The sequence below is a fragment of the Zeugodacus cucurbitae genome, chromosome 2 (assembly GCF_028554725.1).
Source record: "Zeugodacus cucurbitae isolate PBARC_wt_2022May chromosome 2, idZeuCucr1.2, whole genome shotgun sequence".
In the NCBI taxonomy this organism is placed as follows: domain Eukaryota; kingdom Metazoa; phylum Arthropoda; class Insecta; order Diptera; family Tephritidae; genus Zeugodacus; species Zeugodacus cucurbitae.
The window spans coordinates 76,269,077-76,293,584 of NC_071667.1; the positions used below are offsets into that span (position 1 = coordinate 76,269,077).

The following is a 24,508-nucleotide window of genomic DNA, read 5'->3' on the forward strand; positions in this document are numbered from 1 at the left end:
GAAGACGGACGCGAACTAACACACACTTACCCACGCGTGAGACCCTAGGCGCGCCAATATGTATTTACATTCGCATTTATGCAACACCGCAAGTGTGTCCGTGTGTGCGACAGCCTGCATATTGCTTTCTTCAAACAGCTCGAGTGGGTCGAGCGCGTAGAGCTCAATCATTTCAATAGATTTTGTCAATTGTGGCTGGCGGGAGACCGATGGCTGGTTTCGGCTGTTGCGTGTTGTTGGCTTAGATAGGCATCCGTTGGCGCGTTGCCGCTCTTAATCAGTGGCTTCCTTTACAATGGCGCACAGGATGTTGGCGCTGTGAAGTGTAATGTAGCGGTCTTAGCCGGCAGCCATTGAAGAGCTTCTTCTTCTCTGTGTGTTGCATTGTGTTGTGTTGTCTGATTTGTGAATCGTTGAACTCATTAATTCGTGCGTTTTCAATTTGACTCATCATCAATGGCGCTCACAATGCCAACTAACATAACACAATAACAACAGCAATAGCATTGACTACAACAGCAACAATGGGGACTTGGCACCACAACAAAAGGGCAATGAAATCAATAATACACATGCTCGCAGCAAAGGTCGCACGCCTTTGACATTTCAGTCGGTTGCACACGCCGGATGCGGATGCCATTGAGCATGCTTGTAAGTAGATGAAGACGATGAAGACATTCAATAGACTTTGGCGGGCGTCGTGTGTGCAAATATAGTCGCAGCGGACGGACGTTCGAGATGGATATGTAGATAACGCGTGTTAACTTCGAGTGCTTGTTACTTGCTAATGAAGTAAGTCTATCATTCGTTGCGGTTAACATTTCATGATGGATGTGTTGTAATGGATAGAGACATTGATGTATATAAATGTGTGTGTTGTTACATTTGTGGGATAAATTTTTTTTTAAAGGAAATAGGGTTGGAATATAAAAATTATAAAAAAGCTGAAGAAGAAAGCCGGAAGTTGAGTCTAAAAATAGATCCGTAGGGCCTCAGGATGACTATTTCTCCAACTTGCTAAACAGAGAGAGAGAAGATAAAAAGTCCGAACCTCTAAGAGAACACGTAAGGAATTATGTCCCATGACACTACTATTAATACTGATAGTTGAGTTGTTTCAATACACTAGATTCTGCTTAATTTATCGAAGTTCAAGTCTTATGCAAGTCTTTTCTCGAATGAAAGCATACATGTCTTATATAACTTACTGCTATACCCTGCATACTTCACAGGAAAAAGCGTAAATTATAATAATTATCAGAATAGAAGTATTGACAGCCAAATTTCGTCGGTATTATTTTGACAGCATGGACATCTAAGAGGAAATCTAAGCAATACAGAATCGGAACCCCAAGCAAAGTATCTGCCACGAGCACGTGGTACTTTTTCTAGGAACTGTCTGAGTTCTAAAAATATATAAGTCAAATTTTTAGATCGGAGTCAGGATAAAACCAAAATATCATTCTTGAATTAGACATTCAAGATCACGAGTAATAGTAATTTCAAACACATATCATATCATACCAAATGTGGATAAAGATCTATTCGCTAGAACTGATGACTGAAACACGGTTCATACGAAGACAGGTGAACAAGCATATTGTTCCGTAGTAAATCCAAAATCCATCAACACGATACAATAAATGTCGAAAACTAAACTTAAGACCCAGACCAAAGTTATTCCAAAATACTTTAAAGGATAAGATAAGATATAAATTCAAGAAAAATATCAAAAATTAGAACCACCAACATCAAAATGAAAACCGAGCCTAATACAGCTAAATCTTGAAAACAAAATTAAGCCATCAAAAGGAAACAAAAGATTTCAGCAAATCTAATAAAGATTGATAGCTTTAAATAAAGCTAAGAGGTTGGTTATGATTGTGGTCAAAATATCTATATTAAAAAATTAGAGGCATGAGCGAGGCCCGTTTTTCTTAAAAAATACACCATTTTCAGCCTTTTAGACAAGGAGTTTTAATTTCAAGTGCAAATTATTGAATGAGATTATACACTGACGCTGTTCTTTTTCCAAGTTTCGATAGCATTATATTGTAAAAACATAGAAATATAAAAAAATATATCCATAAATAGAAACATTTCTAGATAAATACCAACAGCACATACGAGTACCACATATGTATATCTGCCACTGAATACCTTATCCCACCTCCGAACACAACACATGCCTTCTTGTTACCCTGTTCTCACTGCGTTCGATTTTTTTTTTTCAACAATTCCTTTCACCTTGTACACTTGTGAATTCACTTCAACACAAAGTGATTGACAATTCTAAATTTGTACTCAATACTCAAGGCATGCATAAATTATTGCACGCCCACGCCAAAACCGTTATGACGCGACTTCTTCATAATGAAAACGCTCCCACCACCGCCCCGCCACTCAAGCAGCGCGCACAATATGATTACGATTGTAAGGTGTAAATGAGTGACATGACTGCCACTTGGCTTAGCACCGCCATCGAACCGAGCGAGCGTGCTTGGCTGAGTGTTCGACACTTGGCAATCGTACACCGGTAGCCGTCAACGCTTCGCCTCGTGTAACTTGTGCAAATTTCGAATGACGACGTTGGAACTTGATATTCAGACGCGCGTTGTGAAATGTGAAAATAGAAAAATGTCAAATAATCTATTTAATTATAATTCAGCGCATGCAAATGAATTCATTGAGAATTTCATAACGACAAACGACACTGCATCGATAATTTGATCGATTGTCATTCTATATAAAGAGTGGGTGCTTAAATTATGTTGTTATGGTTGTTGGTGGTGTGTGATGGAGATTCAAGGTGTTGGTATTTCGTGTTTTTCTGTTGGCTTTTGCTTTCTTTGAGTTAAATAAATTGGTCATAAATGGATTTAGAGCTTGACAGTGGACAAAAGAGGCGGACGATTATATGTCTATAATATTTATACTTTAATCTTAAAACTTGTAACACGATGCAATTTCCTTTTTGTAAATATATTTTAACAAGCAACGAAGGGCTAAGTTCAGTTGTAAACGAACAACTGATATAAATCACTATATGAATCATAGTAGTACAGAGTTAGGGGACATAGATATGAATAACCATAATTTTTAATACCTAATCGAAATATTCGAGATTAATTTGATTTATTCAGATATGTGCGATATCTACGAGGGCTGCTATATATATTTCTGGCCTAGGCAACACTAAGTGTTGCCAGGTGCTATCTGACATTTCCATTGGAAAGTTTGACATTTTTTAGCATAACATCACTCAGAACGTTTTGTCATTTAATCGTGAACTGTTTTATTTACAGGGAATTAAAAAATTCATCTCGGCCAAAAAATGGAATTAACTTGTGAACATTTTCGTGCGATCATTTTTCACAACTTTCGACGTGGATTATCGCGACAAGAGTGCATCGATGAACTAAAATCTTTGTATGGCTATGAAGCACCATCCTATAGCACTGTGAAAAACTGGTACAACGAATTCAATCGTGGCCGACGCTCGCTCAAAGACGTATTCCGTGAAGGTCGTCCAAAAACAGCCGTTGTGCCAGAAAACATCGATGCCGTACGTGAACTGATAATGCAAGACCGTCATGTAACATACCTTCGGATGGAGGCATGCCTATGCATTTCTCCCACCAGCCTACATTCGATATTGCATGAACACCTGGTCGTAAAAAAGGTTTGTTCTCGTTGGATCCCGCACAATTTGACAATCGCTCAAAAAAAGGCTAAAAAAAAATGCTTCAAAAATTGGTTTGAGCGCATGCAAAAATGTATAAATCTTGATAGAGAATATTTTGAAAAACACTAAAACCATTTTTGTTGATAAAGATACCTATTTTCATTATTAGGCCAGAAATATATATAGCAGCCCTCGTATACTTACTATATAAAGAGGAACGATTTGTATGTATGTTTGTAATAAATAAACTCAAAAACTACTGTGCCGATTTCAAAAATTCTTTCAGAATTGGAAAGCTACATTCACCCCGAGTAACATAGTCTATATTTTTTCCAAGAATCTCAACTTTCTGGAAATAGTCCCCAGGTTAGGGTATCAAAAAGACTTCGTGATGGAGAATCTTAATCTAAAACTGAAAATCATTTTGCGAGTCATTCTCTACGCATCGCAATCGCGTGCCAGAGAGTCGAGTAAATTTCAAAATCTCGAGTGCGGAGCATGTGCAGCTGTTTGAACAACAAAATATTAGAAATATACAAGCTCGCACTAGGGCGTCGAACTCTGAGCGTTCCCAATGCCTTCGTAATTAGAGAGAAAGACAACGGACACCAAAGACTAGAGATTGTAATCAAGTTATAGGGCATTGCAAATAAAATATATTTTCATTTTGGAATTTTCCTCATTTTACTTATTTAAAATGAACCCACCCAAGACACGGGAATGTACATACATATGTATGGAAGAGTATGTATAAGTGTGTAAAAACCTATAACTTTTGAAATGTTTCTTTAAACCCGTGCGAAGCCGGAGCGGTCTGCTAGTTAGATATATAGAAGGAAAAATCAGATAATTTGACAAAAATCGTTATACTTGAGGTATGAGGGCTGGACCAAGGTCTAGATCGATTTTGTCACTATTGGAACTAGGGGAAAGTATAAACTCGAGAACCGATACATTCGGCATAAAGTCCCCTAGAATAGCGAAAATCATAGTACATAATATGTGAGGACTGAGGTCATTCGTAGACCGATTTTACAAATTTTCACTACCAAAGAGTATATCTAGGGTTATCTGTTAACATAATTTAGCTAAAATGTGTTTTATACCGAACAAGATATACAGTATAGAGCCCACCGGAAGTTTAAAAATGTATATATCAGGTATTGAGGGGATAGAGGAAGTATGAACCCGATTTATGCACAAGCACTAAGAGAAGTTCTCTGAATTTTATTAAAATAACTCAATCATTTACTGATATTTTCGGTAAAAAATCAGCCATTGGCAGTGAGGTCCTCTTGTTCGGTATCTGAGGTTTCGAAAGGCTATAATTGATGAAGTACAAGAAAAACATTACTTTAACAAGTGTGCTTGATATATGAACTACTATATGGATAGGTGTCGTGGTTCTAAGACTTTTAGACAAAATGTTCACCTTCGTGAAGCTTTAGGGAATATATCTCATAGCAGAAACGTGTTAATAGTTATTTATATTTATGTATTTTGAGGTTAGAAAAAATCGAATGAAATAAATATTACTTGTATATGTTACCAATGAGTTGTTCTCACTATCTTACCCAAGAGACGATATATGTACTTTTTCGCTCTCCGAAAATCGGAATTAGAATTTAGGGCCACTATTCCAATTAGTCTATCATATGTATATTTTCCATCCCTAAAAACTCATAAACAGGCATTTTTTTTCTGAAAACTAAGCGAAACCAAACAAATACACTCTGTGTTCATAAATGTATATGTATGTATGCCTGTGTGTGCGAGCATTTGATTGGGCGCATATTAAAGAGATTACTTTATGCAAATATGCAATTATTTTATATTTGATTTGTGGCTTCGGTGCTTTGATCAGCATTAAATATGCATTTCATGATAATGACGAAATAAAATCCCAGGCAAATGCATGCATGCATAGTTAATAAGACAAAATGCCACACACACACACACATATATATATATATATATATATATATATATATACATATATACATATGAGTGTGTATGTACGATTTATGAGCATATTTGAAATTAATAAAGAACATAATTCTACACGCTTTTGCATTAATTACCCACACACTTCCACACAGTAAGCGAAAGCGCCTTGTCTACTCTCGATATGCGATACTTTGAGGGATTAAAGTGTTTGTTGTATGCTGGTAGTGTGTAGTATGTGTGTGTGTGTTACTGTTGTTGTTGTGCTGGCTATTACAATTAATTTCTTATCCAGAACGCAGAAGGTAACGTTTAATGAGGCATTCAATTACGCATCGCTTCAGTTCAATGTAGTTGTTTGTTGCACAGCCGCAATGCTTGCGGTTTGCATAAGCTTTGGTAATTGTTGTTGTTTGGCAATTGTTGTTGTTGTTGTTTGCCAAGTTGTCTAGGTGTTATAGAGTGACTCGCAAATGCTTGACAGCGCCGCTTTTGTTGTGCTCAGCCAGAGACCGGCGCCCAGTTAGTCGGCAACAACAAAGCAGCTGTCTCGGTTTGCAGCCGATTGTATCATTGCAAGTAATTATAGGCAAAACAGTAAATGCATATTGTCCGTTACCGCACCGCAGGCAAACACTAACGCCGCAGGCAGATTAAAATGCGCCCAGCGCCCTTTCACCCTCCAGGTTGTCTAACTTTAGCGCTTAACAGCTGTTTCTGGTTACTCTCTTTCGAGTAAGAGACGAAAAGGCATTGGTCTTGTTGCTGTTGTTGTTGTTGTCATTTCCTAGCACTTAGTGCAAAATGTCGGATAGGCGACACAACGTTTGACCACAGCCCGGCACACAGCTCATCAGTGACGAACCAAAGTGCATGTTAGACAACCATTGATGGCAGCTTCTTCGTCTTGTGGCAGCTCAGTGTTGTTGACGGCATTATTGTTGTGCTCTTGTTGTTATTGCAACGAGCGCTTGGAAGTTTGCGGAAACAGCTTTCGACATTTAAATGTTGCCTATGTAACTTAAGTGTTTCGGATATGCCATCAAGCACATGCAAGCGCACACTTATACTTCGCATATATATATATAAACATATAAACAGTTATATATATATATATATACAGTTATTTATATTGCGAGCACAAATTTGTCGGCTTTGCAAGTGTAATGCTACTACCGTTGTGGTCGCTTTTGATTGCTTTTTGCCTTTATTATTCTTGTTTTTGTTGTTATTGTTGTTGTTTGTTGTAACCGGAAGCTATTTAGTACACGTAATATGTTGCACAACAAAGTGCATACGATACAATAAATTGGTGTTGCAACAACGTGTAGCAAGCACAAAATAAACAACGGTGATCGCAGCAACAAAATGCAATCTATGTTTTCAGTATATTGCAATAACGAGAAGAAGTGTGCAATAATAGTTGTAGTTTGTTGTGTGTTTAAATGAAAACCATAGCGCCAGCGCAAAACGCCTCAATTTCCGGCTTAGCTGTCCGTATATAAATGAGTGCGCCGCATTGCTGTCCGTCCACCCATATATACTTTAATGCTTGAATGTCTTATACATATGTATGAGATTTCGTATTATTATCTAGAAAAAATAATTGCTATTTTCAATACTATTCAAGTTCAAACTGTTTTTATAACTTTAATGGAATTTATTGTATGAAAAATTACTCATACGACATGTAGAACTTACACGTACTATGCTGTTTAAGATATTTAAAATTTATAAATATATAAATTTATTTAGAAAAATTTCTGACCAAGAAAGCTTTTGAGAATGGTTGAAACCTGGTTGACAATTTAACAATAATCGACACATGTCCACAAAAGATCACACATAATTTGAATTTATGTGTAAGAAAAGCAGATTGTTAAAGTAAAAGCAGATTCAATAAATAAAGAAATATCAAAAAAAAAAAAAAATGTGTAAGAAATGAAAAAATAAGTAAATAGTGACATTAAAGGTTATAATTTTATTCACAAAATCAGACTAGACTCCTAATAAATGGGGAGAAAAAATTATGAAAATAAATTAATATACATACAAAATATAATTTATCATTCGAAGCCCTCAAATTATATTTGGGAAGAGATCTAAAGGCTTAAACACCGAGCCATTCTAATAATGTGACAAATTCATTCAATCATAACATTAAGACTCGCATGTAAAACATCTTTTAGAGTAATTGTTGTAGATTAACATGTTACATGGATTTTACGCCCTCAAAACGTCTTAAAAAGTCGTATATACCTATTCTAAATTCTTCAAATCTTTAAGAATATTGTCCGCATTTTGAGTCGATTCAAGTAAAAGTTTTGGAAATACAGCCTTAAGAAGTTGAGTGCTTTTGGCGCTTTAATGGAAAATTAATAAAAGTATGCCGATTTTTCCTGAAATGAAATTGATGAAACCATTTAATGTCAATACGAAGTATAAGAAAATAGGAGAGAATCATAAATAATAGGTCTAAGCACAAGGTATTACTCATACTGGAACTGAATTATATCATAGTCATATTTCTCTTAGCTTCTCAAATATATTCATGAGAAATGAAATAAAAGATTGAAGCCATGAAACAGCAAGATTTTTAAAAATCTCTAATAAAGAGCAGTCTTGAAAGCAAATACTGAATGAAGATGATCTGGAGACTGGCATGCGCTTATGAGAATACGATCTCCCCATGGTCAGACAAAATCTTATCAATCTTATAACAAAATAACCCTACTTTAAAAGTCATTATAGCTCTTGCTTGTTTTTCAACTATTATAACAACGTAAGCTATGATATAGACTCCTATTTCATTACAACCATTTGAATTTTGCACTCTGTGACATCACCTTCGGACCGTTTGAGAAGACTAAGTTGATCCCTAATAAATTTGGTGGAGTTGAAAACTACTTATAGTCTCTTATTTGTCGAATTTATCAAGTACTCTCATCACAATCAAAAATAATAGGTCACAGATTTCGAAAATTATTCAAAAAAATTTTTTTTTTTTTTTTTCAAAATATAGACATTCATTCACCAACAGAAATTGAGAAAGTATTTTAAAGTTTAAATTCCAGCATAATAGTGTACCTCACAAAGCTTCAATGCATGTATTTCTGCATACGTGAGTCAACACATACCTCTCCACATGCACCAGTCACACTGGAAAACAATGAGCACGTGAGTACACGTGTACTTACAGCTAAGCCGTTGCAACCAAAATCGAGCAGACAAACAGGAAGCACACATACAAACAAACGACTATTTAAAGCGAATGTAAGCTAAGTAAAAGCATTTTTGAAACAACAACAACCAAGCTGACCAACAACCTGCACGGTACATACACCCGAGCCACTTACGACGACACACCTAATACCGAACATTACTTGCTTTGGTTGGTTAGTGCGACTGGTGTATAAATTGTTTTTGTTTGGGCGGTAGTGAAGTGGTAGGCGAACACTTGTCGGTCGCAGAGTGGGCGGAGCGGCGCCGTTGTGGAGCAGACTTTGAGCGAAGTAAAGTGCCGCAGCGCTATCAGTGACCACAACGGCTGGCCGGCAGCGGCCTTAAGTTGTCCTTTGGTTCACACACAAACTCACACACACACACACACACACCGGCACACGCATGCAAAGAAATGTAAACAACTAAAACAAAAGCTTAAAAGGCAAGGAGTGTAATGGTAATGCCCGAGCAGTCAACTGAAATGAGTTAAGTTTTTCTGGAAGACTAGACAATGTACATAAAACGACCGACTCGGGTGCGTGCCTGTATTTTGTGGTTTCCTTTCAAGTTCTTAACTGACCCGTAAGATTTTTGTGTGTGGAATTTCATGTTTTAGTGGTTGTTGCAGTTGTTATGGTTGTTGTGCTTTTCATTTGCTTTCGTTTTCGGTTTAATGCCCAGCAGCTGCAAAAGTCAACTTTAATGTATCTACTTTATGCATTTCCTCACATCACATGCTGCCGCTTCCCAGACTCAAGCACGCACTCACACATGTAGAGACTCACATAAGGAGCAGCATGTTTATATAAATTTATTTGCATGTTTGTTTGCTCGCTTGTTTCTGTTTGTAAGCGTCTTAATATGGAAGTTTGTATGTGTGTTTGTGTGTCTGTGCAAGGACACAGCAATGGACATGCTATTTGTCCGAGTGCGAGAATTTATTACTTTTTGAGCAGGCCAATATGGCTGCCAACTCCTCGAAAGATATATGACTTGAGGCTAAATGATTTAGCAAAACCGGTAGTGTAGTGTTGGCAGGGGCGTGAGAAAAGTGGTAGGCGGACATGCTCCCTAATGGATTTGCACTCCATGATTAACTTATAAACTTCGTAGACTTTGCGCTTAAGCGGCATATGTGTGTGGCTACAAATAGTTTGTAGTGTAATTTTTGAGTTATACTTTACAAGAAACAGTTTATCAAAATGTATGGAAGGAGTTCTAAGGGAAATTTATGGTTTTATATTGCACGTTGCAATTAAAATTTATTATATTTGGCATTGGATTTAATTGCTTGTGCCTTTAAAACTGAAGATTTTAGGTAAATTAAAGATTATCAAACTTTAAATTTGAGCTACAAAGAGAATTGGTCTACCTCGAATGTCTCGAAAATGTATTCGAACTTAAAAAACTAATCGCCGTGAAATCTAGCGCTTTACTAGTCTGTCTTTCTATATAGCCTTTTCACACAGGAGTTAATTGCTCAATTAACCGGCTTTTGCTCGATTAAAGCGCTAATTTAGATCAATTTACCATACAAAAAATCTTATTATACTTCATAATAGTTTCATCGAATGTAAATTGAGTTGAAAATGAAAAGGCGTTGTTGTCCACGCTGGTAATTTGATTGTGGTTATTGATAAAATATCACTCAGCTGGTGAAACTTACCAACTTCTTATGAACAGCAAAGAAATATTTTTAACAGCCGATCGTTAATCGAGTAGCCGGCTGTGCGAAAGGAAACACTGATTTCTCAATTAAAATCTTAAATGATTATATGGATTAGCTGTGTGAAAAGGCTATGACTAAGTTAGTTGATCCACTCCAAACTTAGACGGATGGTCAATGTTGCTATTAAATTATGAGTCTGAAAGTTTCTCTATTTTTTAACTGTAGCCTCATTCAGCTTGTACGATGCTGAATATGAAGTTTATCACTTTGGTAATGAATAAATATATAAGAATCTAAACCAGACCCGCTTTAATTGTATTGAGTATGATTTTAAATGGTATAAGTCTCCTCAATATCCGTGGTATAAGTCTCCTCAATATAAGCATATAAGGTTTTGTCGAGCGTATTGTGTGAAAGACTAAAGCCCACCGTCAACAAACTGATTGGACCTTATCAGTGTGGCTTTAGACCTGGAAAATCCACAATGCCGCGATGTCTGAATTTGGTATCCCTGCAAAACTAATACGGCTATGTAAGCTGACGTTGAGCAACACCAAAAGCTCCGTCAGGATCGGGAAGGACCTCTCCGAGCCGTTCGATACCAAACGAGGCTTCAGACAGGGTGACTCACTATCGTGCGACTTCTTCAATCTATTGCTGGAAAAAATAATACGAGCTGCAGAACTAAATAGAGAGGGTACAATCTTCTACAAGAGTGTACAGCTCCTGGCGTATGCCGATGATATTGATATTATCGGAAGCAACAACCGCGCCGTTTGTTCTGCGTTTTCCAGACTGGATAAAGAAGCGAAGCGTATGGGTCTGGTGGTGAATGAGGACAAGACGAAATATCTCCTGTCATCAAACAAACAGTCAGCGCACTCGCGTCTTGGCTCCCACGTCACTGTTGACAGTCATAACTTTGAAGTTGTAGATAATTTCGTTTATCTGGGAACCAGCATTAACAACACCAACAATGTCAGACTTGAAATCCAACGCAGAATCACTCTTGCCAACAGGTGCTACTTTGGACTGAGTAGGCAATTGACAAGTAAAGTCCTCTCTCGACGAACCAAAATCAAACTCTATAAGTCGCTCATTATTCCCGTCCTGATGTATGGCGCTGAAGCGTGGACGATGACAACATCCGATGAGACGACTCTTGGGGTTTTCGAGAGAAAGGTTTTGCGCAAGATTTATGGTCCTCTAAACATTGGCAACGGCGAATACCGCAGACGATGGAACGATGAGCTGTACGATTTATACGACGACATTGACATAGTTCAGCGAATAAAAAGACAGCGGCTACGCTGGCTAGGTCATGTTGTACGGATGGAAGAAAACACTCCAGCTCTGAAAGTATTCGATGCAGTACCCGCTGGAGGAAGCCGCGGAAGAGGACGACCTCCACTCCGGTGGAAAGACCAAGTGCAAAGTGACCTGGCTTCACTTGGTGTTTCCAGTTCGGCTATAATCGCTTAAAGCGGTTCCTACGCCAAATATATATATGATTTTAAATACTCGAAGTTACAAATTTAAGAGGAATATGAAAGCACAACCATCCTATCTGCACAAAGCTCCTATTAACTGGCATCCTTGAGCTGCAAACTCAATTATGATGAAAAATTCATTTTTCTATATTTTTCATCAAATACCATATTTTTGCTGACTCCTACTCCCTTTTATCCACTTTTCTATACTCAACTCACTTTCTACGCCCACATATTTATGTGCCATGTAATTCAACGTTCCAGTGATTTTGCTACCAATTTTATAGGCCAAGTAATAAAATAGAGCTGCACATAAATTTAAATAGGTCATTTCCGACATTACGTCACGCAGCGAACCGCCAACTGTCAATCACAAAGAGATGAGTACATCAGCGTTGACTATCAGACAGACCATCAAGTGGCGGCTATGAAAATGCGCATTTTTCGCTTCAATTTTATGCAACAAAAACGTATTTACAGTATTTATGAGCACGTTTTGTTGTTGTGGTGGCTTTACAATTTTTTTTCAAGAGGTGCATTAAAAAACGCTAACAATTATTTTTTGTCTTTTGTGCCGCACATGTTGAGCTTTGAAGTGTATGGTCGCTTGCCTGTAAGCGCTATAAAGCTGCAGCGTTGCTAGGCAGGTGAGTCTTTGTGGCGCAGAGTTGATTCCTAATTTAACTGTCGCGCGTTATTTACGTATTTAATATGTATTTATGTGTATGCGCGCATAATAAGCAGTCCAAAATAATCAAGTTAGGGCCAGAAACGATATGCGCTTGCACTCAACATAAAAATAAGCAGGCATAATAAAAGCGGTGAAAGAAAAAAAAATAAATTAAAAAACGCTTTCGTTAACCAAAAATGTGATCTACTCTCATATTAAGAGGCGTTAAATATGCCAAATTGCTCTTATGCTCTTGCGTAAATTTGACTTTGACTTGGCAGTTAACGAAGTTGCAATAAAAGCGCTTACCTTCACCACACACACGGCGTTAATGATAAAGTGGAAAATGAATATTATCTTTTAACAAGCAATTTTACGGCATTTTTTTACACACAGCATACACACAAACACATTTACATACAGTTTAATACAAGCATAGTAAATACAGTAACAATATGAAGCGGCGCAAAGCTTTTGATGCGTTCTACTGCCTTGCCGCTCACATCAATCATGCCCTTCTTGGCAGGTCTTTCGCTTACGGTACAATGCTAGCAATTTCCAGAAGCACTCATACATACTTACATTAATATACAAGTATGTGGCTGTGTTTGTGTTGCCTTGACGCCTTTGCATATGCTAATGATGCTCATATTCATAGTTAACCAGCAGAGCTGTACTTAAGCGCCTGACCCAGCTGTAAGAGTATTTATATACAACCATGTAGATACTTTTGTATGCACTCTTCTATGGTTATCTAATTCACTTTATGCCTCATATTTAGTCCATGACCGCAAGCAGTGATTTTGAAGTTCAAGCACTGCAGACATAAACAATATATGGAAGGAGGAGGATGTTAGGTTAAGGTTAGGGGTATGTCACATAAATTTGGTTGAGAGAGATGGTTGTAAAATTGCATTGCTTGTAATTTTCAATTTGTTTGATATTGAAGAGTATATCTCGGGTAAGCAAAAGCTATCTGAACAGTTTAAATTCATATATACACATTTTTAAATAAATTTTGAGTATGTCTATAAGCAAAATATATCACTCAAAAGCACTTATATTGAATAATTAAATGAAATCGGTATTTAAAAAATTAAAAAAAAAAAATTAAAATATTAAAAAATATGGAAAATAAAATAATATAAAATAAAATAAAATAAAATAAAATAAAATAAATAAAATAATATAAAATAAAATAAATGTTATGATTTATGAAATCTATAAGTGTATATCAAACTTCTTACGTACAGCTGCAACCGAAACCATTGGTTTTCGGAAAAGTCAAAAAAACAGCTGGTATGATGAGGATTGTAGTCTCGCAGTGGAGAGAAAACAGACTGCCTACCTCACAATGTTGCGATCGACCGCAACACGAGCGGGATGAGAAAGATACCGAGAGCTGAAGAGGGAAGCGAGACGCATTTGCAGACAAAAAAAGAAAGAGGCCGAAATGCGTGAGTATGCAGAGCTTGACAAGCTGGCCGACAGGGGTAATGCTCGAAAATTTTACGAAAAGATCCGGCGACTAACTGAAGGTTTCAAGACCGGAGCACACTCCTGTAGGACCCCCAGAGGTGATCTAGTTATTGATGGCCAGAGTATACTGAGTTTGTGGAGGGAACACTTCTCCAGCCTGCTGAATGGCAGTGAAAGTACAACACCCGGAGATGGCGAACCCGATTCCCCAATCGACGACGATGGAGCAGATGTTCCATTGCCCGACCGTGAAGAAATTCGAATAGCAATTACCCGCTTGAAGAACAATAAGGCGGCGGGTGCCGATGGATTACCGGCCGAGCTATTCAAATACGGCGGCGAAGAGCTTGCATCAGCTTCTTTGCAGAATATGGTCGGAAGAAAGCATGCCTGACGATTGTAATCTCAGTGAACTCTGCCCAATACACAAAAAGGGAGACAGCACAATTTGCGCCAATTACCGTGGGATAAGCCTCCTCAACATCGCGTATAAGGTTCTGTCGAGCGTATTGTGTGAAAGACTAAAGCCCACCGTCAAAAAACTGATTGGACCTTATCAGTGTCGCTTTAGACCTGGAAAATCAACAACAGACCAGATATTCACCATGCGCCAAATTTTGGAGAAGACCCGTGAAAATAGGATCGACACACACCATCTCTTTGTCGACTTTAAAGCTGCTTTCGACAGCACGAAAAGGAGCTGCCTTTATGCCGCGATGTCTGAATTTGGTATCCCCGCAAAATTAATACGGCTCTAAAAGAGTGTACAGCTACTGGCGTACGCCGATGATATCGATATCATTGGAAACAACACCCGCGTCGTTAGTTCTGCTTTCTCCAGACTGGATAAGGAAGCGAAGCGTATGGGTCTGGTGGTGAACGAGGACAAGACGAAATATCTCCTGTCGTCAAACAAACAGTCAGCGCATTCGCGCCTTGGCTCCCATGTCACTGTTGACAGTCATAACTTTGAAGTTGTAGATAATTTCGTCTACCTGGGAACCAGCATTAACAGCAATAACAATGTCAGCCTGGAAATCCAACGCAGAATCACTCTTGCCAACAGGTGCTACTATGGACCAAGTAGGCAATTGAAAAGTAAAGTCCTCTCTCGACGAACAAAAACCAAACTCTACAAGTCTCTCATCATTCCCGCCCTACTTTACGGTGCAGAAGCGTGGACGATGTCAACATCCGATGAGGCGGCACTAGGAGTTTTCGAGAGAAAGGTTTTGCGGAAGATTTATGGTCACTTAAGAATTGGCAACGGCGAATACCGCAGACGATGGAACGATGAGCTGTATGTGTTATTCGACGACATAGACATAGTCTAGCGAATAAAAAAACAGCGGCTACGCTGGCTAGGACACCCAGCTTGTTCGAATGGATGAAGGTGCTCCAGCTCTGAAAGTATTCGATGCAGTACCCGCTGGTGGAAGCAGAGGAAGGGGAAGGCCTCCACTCCGATGGAAGGACCAGGTGGAGAGGGACCTGGCTTCGCTTGGAATAACCAATTGGCGCCAAACTGCCAGAAGGAGGGATACGTGGCGCGCTGTTTTGGACTCGGCTATAACCGCGTAAGCGGTGTCTACGCCAGTCAAGAAGAAGAAGAAAATAAGTGTAAGATCATATTTGTGTTTGCCGTACGAATATAGGGACTCCCGTAAAATTCTGTCTATGAATGAATTATGAAATTTGATTTCTAAACGCCAATTAATTCTTCTACTTATAGAAGTTCGAGTTATGTAAGTTCCACTGTAGTAATTTGTATAAATCTCATGTAATTAATTACAAATTCTTTTATAAATTTCTCACAAATTAATAAAACTACTCACCTGTATTAGCAACCTCACATGGCAATCTTATTGTGTCTCCAGCAACGAATTTGAATGTCTCCGAACGTGAAATGAACATCGGCTCATGTTTATTCATATTACTTGACGCCGACACTGTAAATAGCAAGCAAAATGAGAAATGCAATAAATTATTTAAATAACGGTAATATTATATAAATAACAATTGTAAATATGCTTCAAATAAACTGCACTAAAATACTAATTTGCTTAAATAAGTTATGGTACTAAGCAAATATGGGCAAATGTAAACTTTACAGAAGTCAGATTTCTGACATTTTAATTGCGGCTGCTTTGAGCGTCACACAAGTAATTGCTTTTACGCAACGGTTTGCACAGTGTTGCCACAGGAGTTAGGAATATTAAGGGTAATATTAATATTGAATTTTAGTTTTTAATTTTTTGTTGTTGTAGCTTCTGGTTGTAATATTTATGTATTTAAATATGAGCTTCCATTTGTATTTTAATATATTACTTATGTTGAGATGAAAGTAAATTTTTTGATGTAAAATAACTGTAATTGGCAACGCTACGTTGCACTGATTCTCCAAATTGGTTTTACACCACATTGAGAGACATTTTCAGCAATTTCTAATTTTTTGTTTTGTTGTTGTTATTATATTTGTTTTTTGTTTTTATATTTTTTCTGTTTTTGAAATTTGACATGTACCTTATATTCACTTCATTCATGCAACTTATTTCCTAATCAAGTAAATTTATTTATTAAAATGCCCTAAATCTATAAGAGCAGAAATACATTGTTACTTTCGAAGCAAAATAAAATAAAATTTGTTGCAGCATCTCTAATAAGTGCCACAATGCAATTTATCAAACCAAAAATGACAGCAACTGTTTATTTATCCTAGGTTGTGCATATATATATATAAATGTATTGGTAAGGAAGAAACTTGACCAGCAAAAAATTGTATATAAATAAGAAATAAAAAAAAAAACAAAAACAACAACAAAAAATATGAAATATAGCTAATGAGCAAATCATAAATATTTATGAACTATGTTAATCTATGATTTGCACAAATGAGACAGCGACAAAAGCGCGACACAGCTGCTTTCGTATTTAAGTGACAGCCGAAAGAGCGCGTAAATTATTAAAGAAGATAGTGAGCTACAACTGCTAATACGAAAATATGATATACTGCATATGATATACTGCATATATAATAAATATATACAAACAAAATTTATATAACATATATATATATATATATATACATCAATACCCACATATAAGTGCTTGTATATCACCTCAAAGCAAATTCGACTACAATCAAATGTGTGTCTCCACAGTGTATATACATATGTATATAACCATGACAAGCACAATTATAACACAGTTAACTAGATGAAATACACAAGCAAATACATACATACATATGTATAACCGAACACTTCACACCTAACACGACAGGTCGAAATCGTTGTTAATGCCAGCAGCAACATGTTTATCAGCGCCATTGTCACCACACAAATGTAGAAGCACTCATACAAATATGCAATGAGTTAGCGCATATATTAACATAAAATGTGTAGCCAACAACAGCAGATGCGCCATAGTTATAACCAAGCGTTATAACCTCAAAGCAATTCGCTTGTCGGTGTTATGCAACACTCGCATTGTTGTTGGCTGTGTCATCTAATTATGGTCCATCAGATATTTGCAAGCATGAATATATTAATTTTGTGATTTACACCGACACTGCAGTGGAACATTTCATCTTCAAAATGCACACACACACACACACAAATATATATAAACACTCACTTATATAAGCATACTCACACATGCACTCATATTCACCATGTGCTGTTTGTTGGCTGTTATTATCGTTTTGTGCCTCATGGAGTGCATATCTACGGGCAACATTCCGATTATTTATGAGACTCGATGGCACATTTCACCAATAATACGAGTAATGCTCATACGTAATTAATTCTTGTATGGATTTCGTGAAAAAAAGAACATACATAAATGGCTTATGGCAGCAGAGACAGAGACACCCAAACATACATATATACATAGTATATATACATACATACATATATAAATAAACTATCCCTGAAATATAACTGTATATAATTGCAATAATATTTGGTTGCTCTCATAAATGTGCTGGTATTCACATTCACTTTGCCATTACCAAACCAGCAAGTCAATTGAAATTCCGTTGCACCATGTCGTATGAGTGACACTCATGTTTGCAACATAACAGGCTGTCGAATAAGCATTAAACCCTATTGCATGATTAAGTCACTTGTTGCTGGTGTTAGCATCTGTGATTATGCCACACACCAATCGATATGGTGTGCACTGTTGTAGCTGTGCAGTTATGAGACGGTGAGTGATTGAAATTTAGACTTATATATGGGAGCCTATAATAATGCCTGTAATTGTGCTTTGTGGGCGCCAAGTATGATTTTCAGATGAAATTCGTAAAGAATTAAATTTTTAATTGTGAATTTGCAGCAAATTTAATGAAAGCAAGAAAATTAGATTTAAAATTAATAAAGGTTTAAAAATAATCATGGAATAAAATATCGAGTATCGAGTAAGTTCCCCAAATAATTTATTATTATACCCTGAACAGGGTATATTAAGTTTGTCACGAAGTTTGTAACATCCAGAAGGAAGCGTCGGAGGCCCTATAAATTAAAGGATAAATGATCAGTATGTTGAACTGAGTCGATTTAGCCATGTCCGTCTGTCTGTCCGTCTGTATATATACGAACTAGTCCTTCAGTTTTTAAGATATCGCTTTGAAATTTTGCAGATGTTATTTTCTCTTCAAGAAGCTGCTCATTTGTCGGAACTGCCGATATCGGACCACTATATCATATAGCTGCCATACAAACTGAACTATCGGAATCAAGGGCTTGTTTGGAAAATTTTCGCATTTCATATGGTATCTTCACGAAATTTGACATGGATTACTGCTTAAGGTAATTACACGACGTATTTTAACACACTACTTAGGAAACTAATTTATATAGTTGGTGGCAAAGAAAGTCGCAGGAGCGCCTCATCGCAATCATGGCTAGGCCCACTCACTCACTTCATACAGAATCCGAACAGGTGCTCGCACTTATATGATGTATGATGATTGAAAATAATTATATACTCATCAAGAAGTCATGTCACAATATTATATGATCCACTATTAAAATAAATACGTGCTAAAGTAAATAAGTTACATAATATCCAGCTTAGCAGACAATATGGCGAACTGCTGTCAAGCGCATTATCAACAAATTTGGTAATATACTATTATTTAATTATGAACGGCACTAAGCCCTATAAAATTATTATGTAAAATTATTATATCAAATTTATTTAAACTAAATCCGGCTAAAGCTTGAGCAAACTAAATGCATTTGCTATGCAAATAGCAAATTTATGCTGTGCTTCCTGCAACTAGCCGACATATATGACTTATTAAATCCTATTAAAATATAATAAATTATACGCACGCTCACAAACACACACACGTAGATAGGAGCAACCGCATGCGTATGTGTTAAAAAGTGAATCCTATTAGTGAAATTATAAATTCCATAGAAATTGTACACATTGCAGATAAGCCAATTCACTTTTATCGTGATGCCGGAGAATGTCATAAATTCTATTAGAGCTAATCGCTTTAAGTTCATCTATTACATACAACAGCTGCCAAGCGGATATTTGCTTATATGCATTTGAAATACATATGTGTGAGTGTGTGTGCAATTGTTGGAAAGCATTTTGTGTTTCTCATGTGTGTGTTTGGTATTTACATACCATATAGTGAGTGAACAATTATTTAACTCACCGCCTAAAGAAGCCATCCATTTTGCAGTAATGACTATGTCACTTAGATTAGCTTATCCTGACAGCAGTTATTTCCTAATTATTACCAATTACATATCAGATTTTTTGGGCAATTATTTTAGACACTTTTCTTCGAAATTGCAAATATTTGCAAATAAAATAAAAAAAATATGTTTTGACTAAAATTATTTTATTATGATAAAATAAGAATTAAGATCGAAAGGGTTACAGTTTACATTTTTCTTTAATTTTGGCTACCAAAATCTTCATATAATGCCTTTGTTGTTAAAATTTGACCACCTAAGGACCAAATAAGAAACGAAAACATATTTTACGACAAAAATTGAATAAAATGAATTTAATAAATTTCACGCATATTTCCAAAGTCTTCAAGAATCTTCAAGGCAAAGCAGAAATCAATTTCAATATTCTACCTTCACCCTTACCAACCCCCATTACGCATATGTACAGCTATCAAAATAGTCATAAAATATTATTGTAGCAGTAGTTTAGCGGTAATTACGGTTATTGAGTAACATCAAATTATACTATCGATAACAAGAATGGTTAACGACAGCTTAGACATAGCTCAATAGCCATTATTTGATTAACTGCTCATATTTAGATAAGAATATTTATTATTTATTCCAATAACAGTAATCGAATTACAAAAAATATTAATTTACTCGGAAAAAACTTGTCTACCATGTTTTATGCAATGCGCCCAAATGTAGGCAACATTTTATTAGAGAAGATTTCAAGTAAATAATTTTTGTGATAGGCCATAAATAAACGTGGAAGAAAGTGGCTCTTAGCTTCTTATTTTGTAATACTTTGTCTTATTAAAAAAGGATGATCTATTTCGAGGTTTCCTACTTTTTTTAAAGAAAAAACAGCATATTCAAATTTATTTATCATTCCAAATAATATTCTTTGACATTTATTTCTTAAAAACTATCTCTTTTAACGCTGTTCAGGCCATTGAAAAAGTACCTATATTTGATATATATAACCCTTTATATACTTATATATAGTATGCCGTGCAATATGTTTAACTAGCTTAAGTCGATTCTTGGTAATGAAGCTGTTTTAAGAATCTGCATTCAGTTTTAGTCTCAACTACTAAATATTTCATATAACTCCAATTTTCCACACTATCACAAAATGGGGGCCCCAGAAATTTTTTATCTAAATTTTCAAGAAAATATCTACAGTTAATGGTCTTAAAAAAATCGAAATTTTTGAAAAACAAAAAAAGTTTTGATCAGATCCAGGCATATTATGCATTCTAAAAGCTGTATAAAATTCATGAAAATCTACTGAGCGGTTTTCGAATTACAGTTGGCACCAGTTAAAAAAAATAGTTTTGAGAAAAACGCAGAGTTCCACACTAGCGTTTTGGAGTGCTCGAGCGCTCTTTGCTATTTGTCAAATAACGCGAAAAATAATTATCGGATCAACTTCGAATTTCCAGAGAATATTTTTAAGATATTACACTTAACGAAAATGCAAAAAAAAAACAAAAAATGATTTTTTTTAAATCTTGACTACCCCTAACCCCTTAAGCTATTGTAGTATACTATCACAAATATTTATATAATAAATGCAGCTAATGAATGAATTTTACTAATCGTAAACTAATTGCAAAGACTTAAGACTAACATACTTTCTAGATCCATATACACTTTATCGAGTTTACACTGTACTTACAATTGATTAAAATTTCATCAAAGCTAAAAAGACATTTATCATTATTTAAATGGACATTTTTCGAGCAAATGTTAAGTGGCATGCTCTCCGTTGTGCATTTTTACGTTGAAAACTACTTCAAATAAAATATGCCAACTAGATTGATTAAAAATTTACATTGTGGTCGAAATTCAATTGCATTTGAAATATGCTGCAACTCAATTAAGGCCACTTCATTAGAAGCTGTAAAATGAAAAATGGAAATATAGACTTAGGTACTTATGCGACTACATGCAAATTTGCATATATACAAATGCACAACTATACAGATATGGAAATATATATATGTCTTATTAAATATGGCTAAGCAAATAAGAAGTTGATTTTATTCTCAGAAAAATTTATTTGCTTTGTAGATTGTTAAAGTGGATTTCTGCTACTTGAGCTAAAAGTATATAATACATATATTTATAGGTAAATATATATATATATATATATTTACTTTCAAGGAAACTATTTATGATTGCCTGGAGCTGAAAATGTTTATTTGCTTAACTGCTAAAAAAATTTTTCAAATTAAGCTAGTATATTATTTAAGCCAAAAAACCTCCAATACATACATATATATAAATATAGAATTCGTAAATCGCCTGCGGTGTTGAATGCTTTTTATATACATATATTTTATATTATATATATATGTATATATATATACATATAAATATATAAATATATATTACAACCATCTTCAAAGAACTCAAAATATATTTGTTTATCTGTCTGTCTCTCCGTTCGCTTACATTGCTGCAGCCGGCGACTTAGCAGCTTTACATTTTCAGCCTAAGTAAATTAATTGAATTGAGTTAAACTTGTTAAGCTTATAGCTGTCCATCTTGTTTTCATTATCGTCATTTTGACTTTAACTTATAGACAGCAATTTGTCGTCAGCATAAGATGCGTCGTTTGGACTGTAAGGAGCGAGCAACATTTGCATTTAAAACACATTTATATATAAATTTATGTGTGAGTGTTTGTGCTTGTGCCTGCAGCAAGACAGCAAGCTCAGAGGCCTTTTAATTTCTTCTCCATCAATTAGTTTATATATTACATAGAAATGTAATAAATCTAAAGTTTTGTATGCAATTTATCGCCACAACAAGGCCACAAATAAACAAACAAAAACAACAACGAACAAGATATGTTTGTATATATGTCTGTAAGTCCAGGCAGCAAGCAACTAGTGCGCTCTGTAGGTCAGTGAGTCTATCTACACACATCTAAACGCATATGCGCCTACAAGCATGCTATACAGTTGAAGATGTTATCCGTTGTGCATGCAAGTGTATATGTATGTAAGTATATGTGTTTGTTTGTATGTGACTATATAAGACGCAATCAACATTTGTCCGACAATTTTCTATAGCATATTCGATTTGAATTTAATTTGTCAATGACTTGCCGTTTTGCATATCGCATAACAAAACTGGTTAGCTAACAGTAAACATTCACATCCACACACACATATATATGTATATGTAAGAGCCTCTGCAACTGTACGTGGCTTTGTGTGCTCCACTTTCTTGGCTTGGGCAATTTTCGTTAAATTAATTGTACTCGATTTATTTGACATAAATAAATGAGGAAATTGTGATTAGACTTGTATTTATTGATTGAGAGGTGTTCGAAGGCGGGAAATTGTTAAATATCCTTTGGAAAATTGTTTTCGATTTCAAAGTGATTAATTTTCAATAAACTCATTTGATGTCTCGCAATGACCAGTTAGTGCACCCAAGGGCACAACGATTAGATGAGCACAAACACAAAATCAATAATGTTACAATAATAAATAGGCGATGTCATTTGTGTGAAGATAGAAGAAGATGGCTCAAGGCTTTGGGGATAGTCAAATAATGCGGACGTCGTATTGAAAGAATCTAAATTATTTGTAAGTAGTAGATGCTTTTGGATTTGAATAGAAATAGTCAGAAATTCTCAAATTTCCAATTTAGCTTGAATTGTAAACATTTAACCATCTCGGCAGCTTTTTGGAGCTTTCTAAACTTTTTATCAAGAGCTAAAATTTTCTATATATCTATATTCCCCCCTTTAATCTCAAGTTTCTTCATTAATTTAAACTGTAGGATAATGCCGTCTCAAGAGCTTTTGGGAGCTTTCTAAAATTTTTAACGAGAGCTCAAAGTTAGCATCGAATATCATATTTAGATCGAGGTTCTTAGTAAATATTTATTGTGGTCTTTTAAGCGTCTCGGGAGCTTTTAATGCTTGTCAAGGTTTTCGTTGCCAAAGTAATTCGTTACCTAAGTAATCCATTGAGTTTCATTTTTCTATCTTTTAATCTCAGTGGTATCTTTAATTTATATTGTGAACTTTTCAGCGTCTTGGCAGGTTTTGTATTATAGTTTTCAAAGCTTCTTATCGAAATGCCAAATTTTTATATTTCTTAACGATAGCCTCGGTGATCTTCATTAATTGTAATTGTGAGCTTTTCAGCGTCTTGGAAGCTTTTTGTAGCTTTCGAAACTTTCTATCACAACACGTAAGCAATCTGATATAAATATATGTATATTTCCTCACGATAATTTCGGCGTTGGGAACCACCGTTAACTTCTAATATTTTCCAGAAGAACTGTAGATCTTAAAGCTTTTGAAGAACTATAAATCTTAAATCTTTTACTTCAAACAAGAACTTGATTGACAAAATTTTTATCCGAACAATTAATTAATAAAAAAAACTTCATTCCACAGAAATCTGGGTGCAAACTTCAATCGAAATGACCTTGACCCGCAGTAAATATCCTTAAGGAGGAAATAATAAAGCATATACCGTTAGACAGTCATCAATCGTATGTATATACAAGGGTGCGTATGTGCACAATCAATTAATTTCAATGACACTTGCCGCGCGCAACACACGCCCGCCGACACTTTTGTCACTTTCGATATCATTCTCGATTTCTTACGCT

General features: G+C 35.8%; 1 protein-coding gene across 3 annotated transcripts in view; it reads right to left on the reverse strand.

Moving 5' to 3' along the window:
* LOC105211322 (hemicentin-1) overlaps positions 1–24,508 on the reverse strand; it is a 428,984-nt gene that overhangs the window by 82,434 nt on the left and 322,042 nt on the right. For all 3 annotated transcript variants that reach the window (XM_054227746.1, XM_054227750.1, XM_054227748.1), the window contains exon 5: positions 15,995–16,108. In XM_054227746.1, the coding sequence (XP_054083721.1) occupies positions 15,995–16,108 (114 nt within the window). The remainder of the gene's footprint in view (positions 1–15,994; positions 16,109–24,508) is intronic.